The sequence below is a fragment of the Labeo rohita genome, chromosome 8, assembly GCF_022985175.1.
Source record: "Labeo rohita strain BAU-BD-2019 chromosome 8, IGBB_LRoh.1.0, whole genome shotgun sequence".
Classification (NCBI taxonomy): domain Eukaryota; kingdom Metazoa; phylum Chordata; class Actinopteri; order Cypriniformes; family Cyprinidae; genus Labeo; species Labeo rohita.
The window spans coordinates 16,621,169-16,632,276 of NC_066876.1; the positions used below are offsets into that span (position 1 = coordinate 16,621,169).

The following is an 11,108-nucleotide window of genomic DNA, read 5'->3' on the forward strand; positions in this document are numbered from 1 at the left end:
TTGGATTCCTCAGCAGGAGAGACAGTGTGTTTGGCTGCCCTCCAAACGCATCATCCTGACGGAGGTCAGGTTACTGCACTGAGGAGTCAGTGGTGAGAGGAGGAAATTAGATAAATGAAGAGCTCGTATACATTTCCTCTGTCCAAACACCTGAGTCAGCTCTGTGAGAGTGAAAGGGCAAAATAATATGTATACAGATACACACGTAGCAGTGTGTACATTTCTTGAAAAAGAAATAAAATAAAAGCAGTGTGTTGTGTTTAGTTACTTCAACACTCAACTTAAATTATGCATATGCTTATCTTTGATCATTTATATTGTTAGATTATACTTGTGCTTCAATGCAAAGTAATATGTATTCAATCTTAATTCTGTATCCATTCGTGTCTTCTGAAAAATGTACCCGCTTTTTAAGCTTGCAGCGACCTCTAATGGATAAAACTGCAATAACACGTTTAACTTTGATTTTAAACAAAATAGCTTTGATTTATTGATTTTAAATTATATTTCTAAACAAATTAACTCAGTAGGTCTTACCTCATTCTTTTAGGGTTTTTTCTTGTTAAAAAGATTAATATGACTAGTCTACATTCAAATTATCATTGTATGGCGTCAACGTTTCCCACCTCTCTCTACATACTCACAAAGAACATTTTATAATACTGTAAACACTTAACTGCTTATTGATTAGCATATTTTTGATGAAGCCCAGGAGCTCTCTGACCCTCCATAGACAGTAACATAACTACCGCGTTCAAGGCCCAGAAAGGTACCAAGAACATCGACAAAATAGTCCATGTGACATCAGTGGTTCAACTGTAATTTTATGAAGCTACGAAAATACCTTTTGTTGCGCAAAAAACTAAAATAACTATATTTAACAATTCGTTAAGCATGCATTGTTTAGGGCAGATCAAAGCAGGCATATGCATCGTGGTACTCTCCAAAATGGCGCTGGAGTGCGCGGAGAAGAATTGTTGAATAAAGTTGTTATTTGCACACAAAAAGTATTCGTGTAGGGTCATAAAATTATGGTTGAACCACTGATGTCACATGCACTATTTTGTTGATGTTCTTTGTACCTTTCTGGACTTTAAATGTGGTAGGACCCTTGCTGTCTATGGAGGCTCAGACAGCTTTCGGGTTTCATCAAAACTATTTTAAGTTGTGTCCTGATGACAAGGACAACATGAGGGTGAGTAATTAATGACAGAATTGGTATTTTTGGGTGAACTATCCCTTTAACACTACCAAGTAAGGGGAAGTTAGTTCATTTTAAACAATTCAGGGATTCAGTACATTTTGAGTTGTTTGCATTAAAAAAGTGGGGCAACAGAGCCTTTCTGATAATTACAGTTCACAGCTTACGTTCACAAGAGATATCGTCACAACTGTGTCAGCATGTGACAGATAATACTAAAACTAAAGTCTACACCCACAATTTATCTAAATTCACATGTGTATTTCCTCAGAATTGGTGTTGATAAACAACAGTCATTTGAGGATAATTAATTACAGGCATTTTTGTAATCTTGAAAATTTTAGAAACACACTCAGACTAGTTTATTTCCATAATTTAATATCCTCCTGTTGAGCTAAATCATTTGAATGAATATAATAAACAGACAACTATTAAGACGAATATCATTTGGACAGGAGACCAAAAAAAAAAACTTAATGTAAACATAGACAACTGTAAGACAGATATCATTTAGACAGCAGCAGCAGAAACTGAAGCCCATAGAAACATAAAATCTTTAAAAATGAAGTGCATCTATCAACTCTAAAGTTTGATCTACATTTTAAACATTTGGTGGAGTGCTGCTATAACATTTCATAAAACTTTTATGGAGTTACATAGATATACAGTATTTGTCAAGGGCTAGCAATAACCTGTTTGGCAGGAAGACATCATTTGTCAATACAAAACTTAAGAATGTCACATGGTGTTTTGTTATCAGTGTTTTTCTGACCACACACCTTGGTGTGGTTTCTGTCAGCATTTCTTGCTCAAGTTGCACTTGTGCATTCAAATCAAAAGGCATTCAAATTATTTTTTTTAACTAAATGTTTGGAATACTGGCACACTTTCAAACCAGTGTCATTTATGGTGCCAGTGAGGCTGTGTTTAGCTGCACAGTATCGGGAATGTAGAGACTGTCCCAAGCGAGGGATTCAGGAGATTTTACTATCATGCATACAGAGGCTGATAGTCATTCTTCTTGCTTCTGCAGGTAATAACACAGATGCTGAGCATCCCAAAGAACTGAAAAAGAGAGAGAGAGACACACACAAAATAAGTTGCTGAAAATTCATTGTCTGATAAACAAGGATGAAGATGAGGCTAAAAAAAGCTGATGTACCTTAATGATGGCAAATCCCAGGATGACCAACATTGCATAACTAAGCACATCCTGAAGCACCTGCTCCAGTTTAGCTTCACATCCCTGTAGGAACAACAGAATACAGTTTTTTGTGTGGGGAAAAAAAAAAAAAAAAAAAAAAATTTAAAAACAAATTACATAATTTTAACGTAACATGCTTGAGATTACGCTGATCTGAATACTGTTACTATTAAATATTAAAACATATTATGTCATTTATTTGAAATAAAGCTCAAATAAAATAAAACTACTAACAGTCAAAAGTTTTTGAACAGTAAGATTTTTAATGTTTTTTAAAGCTCTGTTTATTTGATCCAAAATACAGCCAAAGCTGTAATATTGTGAAATATTTTTACTATTTAAAATAACCGCTTTCTATTTGAATATATTTTAAAATGTAATTTATTCCTGTAATCAAAGCAAAATTTTTAGCATTATTACTCCAGTCTCTCCAGTGTCACATGATCCTTCAGAAATCATTCTAATATGCTGATTTGCTGTTCAAGAAACATTTTTTCTTTGATTAATTCTTTGAAGATCCAAAGATCAGAATTGATCTGAAATAAAAAGCTTTTGTAACATTATCCACTATTCCATTCAAAAGCTTGGAGTCAGTGTAATTTTTTTTTTTTTTATATATATATATTATTTTTATTTTTTGGGGGAAAGAAATTACAGAAATTAATATTTTTATTTAGCAAAGATGCTTTAAATTGATCAAAAGTGATGATAAATACATTTTTAATGTACAAAAGATTCTATTTCAGATAAATGCTGTTCCTCTGAACTTTCTATTCATCAATGAAACCTGAAAAAAAAAATTCTACTCGGCTGTTTAGCTGTTAGCAAATCAGACTATTAGAATTATTTCTGTACGATCAAGTACTGATGCTAAAATCAGCTTTGAAATCACAGGAATAAATTACATTTTAAAATATATTCAAATAGAAAATATTTAAAATTTTTACTGTTTTTGGATCAAATAAATGCAGGGTTGGTGAGCAGAAGATACTTCTTTAAAACAAACAAACAAAAACATAAAAAAAAAAAAAAAAAAAAAAAAAAATTACTGTCCAAAAACTTTTGACTTTTGATGAAAAAACAAAAAGGTTAAGTACTAAAATTCTGAAAACTGAAATAGAAAAAAAAAATAAATAAATAAAAGCTCGTTCAAAATAGCATATAAATACTAAAACAACACCATTCACTAAATACAATAATGCACAACATCAGATATCAAGCAGTTTTGCCATTCCAACCTGTGTGTTCAGAAGATCTAGTTGGGTTATTTGGCCAGTACATTGTGTAGCATTTGCTTTGCAGCAGGAAAGTGGCACAGAGTTGTTATGTTGGCCAAACCATGGTATTGCAGTCCAGTCTGTGATGTTATTCACCCCACAGCACTCCATCTAGAAATATAAAAGTGACAAGTAATGTAAAAAATGAGGGGGAGAATGAAGAGAATGAGAATCGCTCATGCATTCATTGCGTCTGTCATTTCCAGTGCAAACAAAAATGATTGCAATGATATGAATGAACCTATCAGCCTTACCTGACGTTGCAAATAATCCACTGCATGGGCTTCAGCGTTCGCACCGTCATACTTTTGAAAGACGCCGTTCATTGACTTTTCCAGGTCACCCTTAATCTGCGAAATATCATAAGAAACCATGATTCATGTTTCTACATATCATACATATTATTCACAAGTTATACGAGAGTAACTTACTCTTCCCCTGTAGATGAAGCCAAACACAAAAGCGGTCACCTCAGCTGCGAAGATTATCAGGATGACGATAAGAAACTACATGGAAATTCAGAGAGAAGTATAAAAATATTGAAACCACACAAAATCTACACAATGATGAAAGCAGTACTAGGGGCTTTAAAGAAGGAATAGAAACCACCACATGGATATTGCTTTCCATTTTTGATCAAATAAACCAAAACAAAGTCTCTAGGCCAAAAAGGTACACAGACAGATGGCTCATACTTACAAAGCCTAAACCGACTTTGGATTCTCTCAGAGTTGCACAGCAGCCAACGGTCCCGATGACAAACATAACCACAGCCACACCGATTATAATGGCTGCTGGGATGACGGAGTACTTATTAGACACAAAGTTTTCAAAGCTGTTGTAACTCCTTATCACATAAGAGCCAACATAAGCGAGGGCCGCTCCAGCAGCCTGAAAAAAGAAAAAAAAAAAAAAAAAACACAACAGGTGGGTCAAAGACATGATCCTCAGATCTATTTATTTGTTCTAAAATACATTAAATATGACTTTGAAAAACTTAAGGTAAGGTTAGTTTAAAAAGTCATGTGGGGCAACTTCCCAAAAATATCATTTTATTTTTTAAATTTATTTTATTATGTGTTATTATTTCATGCTATTTGTAAGGAAAAAAAAAAAGGAAAATAATGATTAATATGATGTATACTCATATACATTTAATGTGTAAGAACAACATACACTACCAGTTAAAAGTTTTTGAACGGTAAGATTTTTAATGTCTTTTCTGCTCACCAAGCCTGCATTTATTTGATCCAAAATACAACAAAAGCAGTAATATTGTGAAATATTTTTTACTATTTAAAATAACTGCTTTCTATATGAACATGTTTTAAAATTCATTTATTTAATTTATTCATGTAATTAAAGCTAAATTACTCCAGTCGTCAGGGTCACATCATCCTTCAGAAATCATTCTAATATGCTGATTTTCTGTTCAAGAAACATTTATTATTATTATTGTTTTTTAATTAATAATAATAATAATAATAATAATATTATCAGTTAAAACAATTGAGTGCATTTTATTTAAGATTCTTTGATGAATAGAAAGATCCAAAGACCAGAATGTATCTGAAATAAAAAGCTTTTCTAACATTATACACTATACCATCCAGTCAGTATATATTTTTTTAATTATAGAAATTAATACTTTAGCAAGGATCATTTAAATTGATGATAAAGACATTTATAATGTTACAAAATGTTTCTATTTCAGATAAATGCTATTCTTCTTACTCAAAGAAACATGAAAAAAAATGATTTCTGAAGGATCATGTGACAAGTAATGATGCTAAAAATTCAGCTTTGAAATCACAGGAATAAATTACATTTTAAAATATATTCAAATAGAAAGCAGTTATTTAAATTGTAAAAACATATCAAAATTGTACTGTTTTTGCTGTAAGTTGGATCAAATAAATGCAGCAAAAGAGACTTCTTTTGAAGACATTAAAAATCTTACAGTTCAAAAACTTTTGACTGGTAGTGTATGTTATTAGTTTTTACTTCACAATTACACAACATGACATTTTAAAGAGGCAGTGCTCAACCAGCAAACTAACTAAACATTCACTAAGAAAAAAAGAAAAAAAAAAGTTGAAAACCACTGTTCATTCAACGTATAGAATTTTCAAAAGAAGTTTACTTTTTTTTGGACATTCATTTTTTGAAACCATAATATTTATTTATATTTATAAGTCAAAATAAAACATTTTAAACAATGTTTTCTTAAAGATTACTGAAATGTGGAACAATGTAACATGCTTCCCTAAATTTATACAGTTCAGCCCCATGATAAGAATAGATTAATGATCTCTCACATGATGTCATAAGCTGTCATTTCATAACAAATGCACTTTGGAATTCTGCGTGATGTATGACTCGCTAGCGCATGATCTGTTTCTTCAGTAGTCAGTCAAATGAACAGTCACGAGACTATGAGTAACCTCCTCCTGCCCTCTAATCTTTCCTGGAATGCTAGTCTTGTGCCTCAGCTTGACCAGACGCAACAAAGGAAAACAGAAACCCTTGAGGTATGAAGACACACATGAAAATGGGAATACATCAGCTTTGAACAAGACAAAGACGCTACAATAAGAACTTTCAGTTCCAGACTCCCAGGTTTTGTTGCTTACAGGCACTATTGTTAGAGGAAGAAATAAAACAAGTCTCACAAAACCACAAGTGCATGATGTGCAGAAAAGGCCAGAACAATGGGGCCCCTAAGGGACAAACTTTAAAACGTTTGTCTTGATTTCTTTGAGATTTAGCTAAACTCATAGAAATCATAGAATATCAAACTGGTTATGCAGAAGAGTTAGACGTCATGGTTTGCTACAGAACTCCCTTTCCTGCCCAATGAAGCTGAAAAAGTGTGGAACTAAGCCAAGTCAGATGACTAGGCCTACATGACGACACAGACAATATGGGCATCAACAATCTTTATTATTATTATTATTATTTTTTTTTTTTTTGACTGCAATCAAGTTAGAAGCTCTGACAGTCACATCAACTCTAATGTAAACAAGCGTGAACACAATTGCAAACGACACTGAAGGTCTTTCATATGGTATTCTTAAGCGTATAAACAAAGAGCAAACAAATGACTCACCCTAAATTAAATTACATTCTAGAAAAGAGCTCGCTGTCAGAAGCGAGTAACTCTGACTAAACATTCATTTAGAGTCTGGAGGAGGAAGAACAACCTCTGGATGAATACAAACTATTGTGATGCTTATAAAGGACCCTTCTTTCTAGAAATACAATCATCAAACAACAGAAAAACCAACATTTAAGGACAGCATGGGTTTGTAAACGTCGTAGGTAAGTTTATATCTTTACATCTTTTTATATTTATGAAACAAAAAGACAACAGAAATTATGTTAAAGAGAACTTACCCAAAATATTAAACTGAGAAATAAAAGAACGGTTTTAGATGTTAGAATTCCGCAATCCATGTCTGCTGCTGAGTGATGGAAGCCCACGCTGTGAATTTCTCGGACAGTTTGTGACGTTTTCTTTCCTCGTGTTCTTTATAGTTCAGTTTGCCAGTTAGTCACATGCTCCATTTTATGCTTAAAGAGCGGAAACCCCCAGGTCCTAGATACCGAAGAGCTCTGTGGTTTACGGACAAGCGGTTCACTGCGGAAGGGCGTGACGCGTTGCCTCGGGGACGCGAACGGAGGCATAAAAGCACCGAGAATGTGGAACACTATAGCTTTGTGATAGAGCACTGATAAATGCTGTTCACTTTTTTTATTATGCTACACCCATTTGAATGTATATTAACTTTTAAATATTTAAAGTAGCATAACCTAAAAAGTTTAACTGGGACAGATCATCAGCAAAAGTGGGACATGTCAACTTAAGGTGGTCAAGCTGGTTTTTATAACACTGTATCTGGTTTGTTAATGGAACAAGGTGGCCTAGTTTTAATTTGTTCACACAACAGCTTTGAAATTTCAGTTTGGAGAACAGAATTCATAAATAAACACCATCTTAGAGACGTCTATTAGATGTGCCGGTTTACATCTGGAAAATGGATTTTTATTTTTGTTTAAAGGAGAAGTCCAACTCCAGAACAACAATTAACACATAATTTACTCACCTCCTTGTCATCCAAGATGTTCATGTCTTTCTTTCTTCAGTTGTAAAAAAAATGTTTTTTGAGGAAAACATTTCAGCATTTTTCTCCATATAATGGACTGATATGGTGCCCCGATTTTGAACTTCCAAAAGGCAGTTTAAATGCGGCTTCAAATGATACCAAATGTGGTTGCAAATGATCCCAGCCAAGAAAGAAGGGTCTTATCTAGCGCAACGATCGGTTATTTTAATAAAAATAATACATTTTATATACTTTTTAATGTCAAATGCTGGTCTTGTCTAACTCTGCCTAGATTGTTTTTGTTCCTGTTCATGACAGTTAGGGTATGTCGAAAAACTCCCATCTCATGTTCTCCCTCAACTTCAAAATCATCCTATATCGCGGTTTTACCTTTTTTTTGTTAAGCGTGTTTGATCTTCTTTGCATGTTCACTTTGCAAAGACTGGGTCGGAACTTCTAGCGATGTAGGATGATTTTGAATTGATTTTTAAAGTTGAGGAAGAAAATACGATCAGAGTTTTTCGACATACCCTAACTGTCTTGAGTCAGAATACACAGAGTTCAGGGAGAAAAAGGCAAGATGATTGTTTTTCGATTAAAAAGTATTTAAATTGTATTTTTTAAATGAAAATAACCGATCGTTTCACTAGATAAGACTCTTTACAACCGCATTTGGGAGGGTTTGAAGCTGCATTTAAACTGTCTTTTGAAAGTTCAAAATCGGGGCACCATAGCAGTCCATTATATGGAGAAAAAATGCAGAAATGTTTCCTTTATGACTGAAGAAAGAAAGACATGAACATCTTGGATGACAAGGGGGTGAGTACATTATATGTGAATCTTTGTTTTGGAAGTGGACTTCCCCTTTAAATTTGTTTCCTCATCTGCAATACATCCCGACATTTCCTGTTAGACCAATAGACCTTCAGAAAATATTTATTATTTTAAATGTATGTAAAACTGGCACACACACACACAATTTGTTGAGTCAGCTTAAAATAATTTGTTACCCTGCTGCCTTAAACTTTTAAGTTTAGTCAACTAAAATAAGTTTAGTCAACTTGAAATGCTAAGTTGTACTAAGTAACAACTTAGATATTTGTGTTTGCTAAACTTAACAGATGGGTAAGTAACCCAGCTGCCTTAAAATTTAAAGTTGATTCAACTCAAATATCTAAGTTGTCACTTAGTATAATTTAACATTTCAAGTTGAATAATCTTTTTTTGAGTTGACTGAACTTAAAATTTTAAGGCAGCCAGGTTACAAATTATTTTAAGTTGACTCAACAAATTGTTTTTTATAGTGTACGAGATCTTGGAAAATGCAAACTTTAGCCTGATAGCACTGAAAGGAACGTCCCACCCTCCCTGCAAATCGCTATCCAAAGCTACACCTCCCGAACACATCTACGCACACAGACTAGATGACCAGAGACAACATTATAGTATCATAATAAATTGTAACACCTAGTTGAAATGTTCAACAACCCAGAATAGGAAAACTGTGTGGTGCTAATAATGCACAGGAGATGAGAAGATGGCGGATTTTCCCCGAGTTTAATAAAATGCCTCTGGCGTCGACACACTCATCCACATACATGGGGATCGAGCGAGGAAAAATGTACACAAGAATGCATCCAACTCAGGTCACAAACAGAAAGAAAAGAAATAAAATAAAAAGAAACAGATGTCTGTGGAGCAAGTCATCTCTTCACCTTTCCAGAACATACAGACACACGTTATGCATGATCAGGTCCTACGCTCTCCACAGAATATATGAATACATATAAATATTTAGACCACTTAACTTAATGATTGCTATCGGGATGTGAAGAGACTTTCAACCAGCATAACAAAAAATGTTTCTGAAGACAATCACCTATTGCACCGTTAAGTATGTTTTTCAGGTGTTTGTACATAGCAGATGAAGCAATCTTTAACAGACATCTTGCAGACGTACGTGAGCTATCTGGGTTTATACTCAGTACCCTTGTGAAAGCCTCAGTCTACACTATGTTGAACTTTGCAAATGAAGATGTTCAGTAGATACAGGGCTTTTTTTTTAACCGTACTGTTTTAATTTCAGTTGGTCACAAAGCCTTTCACAAATTGATCATAATGATCATATATGATATATTTGATTTCAAATGAGTAAAATCATAACTTCTCAACTTCTTCCATTAAAGATAACAGAGACTACATGCTTCTGTGAAACTTCAGTGCAGCAGAATGTTTTCTAAACTCTTCCCCAGATGTGTGGCTTGACACAATACTGTTTCTGAGCTCTACAAGCAGTTTTGTTGTTGTCGTTTGTTTAGGGCTTGGCTTGGTTTTTGCTCTGATATGCATTTTCAGTTGTTAGATTCTTTTATTGAGAGGTGTGTGCCTTTCCAAATCATACTCATTCAAATGAATTTGCCACAGGTTAATTTCGCTCAGAGCAATTAATTTCACTACAATCAATATGAATGCTCCTGTGCTACATTTCAACTGTCCCAGATAAGGGTATGAATGCTCATGCATTAAAATAATTTAAGTTTTATTTTTAATATATTTGCAAAGATATTATATTGTATGAAGTATTGATGTGGAAAAAGGTAATTTAAAGAAGTTTAGCATAAGGCAGCAACATAACAAAATAAAATGATAGCTTATGAATCCCATGAAAATACCATGAAATGAAGGAGTATGAATACTTTTGCAAGGCACTGTATATTGGTGCTTGTGCAAAATTATTTAGGAATTTGTGGATTTTCTAATGTGGGACAGCTTGTGTTCATATCTGAGACACTATGTTTTGGATTATAAATAGTTTATTTTTTACAAAGCAAACTTTACATTTAACACTCAATACAACAATAATGAAACAATGTTTTGTTAAATAATTTAGTAGGCCTACAGTGTGTTTTATGTTTTCATCAATTTGAAAAAAAAAAAAGTAGCCTATATGTTTACATGTAGAATGGTAACTACATATAACACAGAAATTATATATTTAAAAGAATTTATTACACAAATGTCAGATTTCTGGCTGCAAATATAATAATAAGCATGTAAATAAGTCAAAAGTGTAATTGAACTTTGGACGTAATAAAGATAGCCAAATAATTTCATTATTAAAAAAATATATATTTAAACTTTCAAACATGGAATGCCTTTGAAACTCTTATGAAACTTCTATACTCTGTACACAGCAAGAATATGGAACATGCATTTTCAAAAGTGTGTGTTAAGCAAATTATAAAAACACCTCATAACAGAAATAAGCAGTCATTGTCAGTCATGGACTCATCGGGGTCCAGGAACCTGTTGTCCTCTAG

General features: G+C 33.4%; 1 protein-coding gene across 1 annotated transcript; it reads right to left on the reverse strand.

Moving 5' to 3' along the window:
- Window positions 1-1,562: 1,562 nt before the first annotated feature.
- Window positions 1,563-7,285, reverse strand: tspan36 (tetraspanin 36). Its single transcript, XM_051117386.1, has 7 exons — window positions 7,079-7,285; window positions 4,382-4,573; window positions 4,114-4,188; window positions 3,937-4,032; window positions 3,644-3,793; window positions 2,364-2,447; window positions 1,563-2,266 (listed from the first exon to the last, which is right to left on the reverse strand). The coding sequence occupies exons 1-7, from the start codon at window positions 7,136-7,138 to the stop codon at window positions 2,192-2,194; spliced, it is 732 nt and encodes a 243-aa protein (XP_050973343.1). The 5' UTR covers window positions 7,139-7,285; the 3' UTR covers window positions 1,563-2,191.
- Between the last annotated feature and the right edge of the window lie 3,823 nt (window positions 7,286-11,108).

Bases quoted from the DNA above. Each gene is read 5' to 3' on its own strand.
- tspan36 (XM_051117386.1), bottom strand. From the start codon at position 7,138: ATGGATTGCGGAATTCTAACATCTAAAACCGTTCTTTTATTTCTCAGT. The intron at 4,574-7,078 runs GTAAGTTCTCTT...TTCTTTTTTCAG, and splicing joins TTCTCAGTTTAATATTTTGG to GCTGCTGGAGCGGCCCTCGC. The intron at 3,794-3,936 runs GTAAGGCTGATA...TTATATTTCTAG, and splicing joins TGGATTATTTGCAACGTCAG to ATGGAGTGCTGTGGGGTGAA.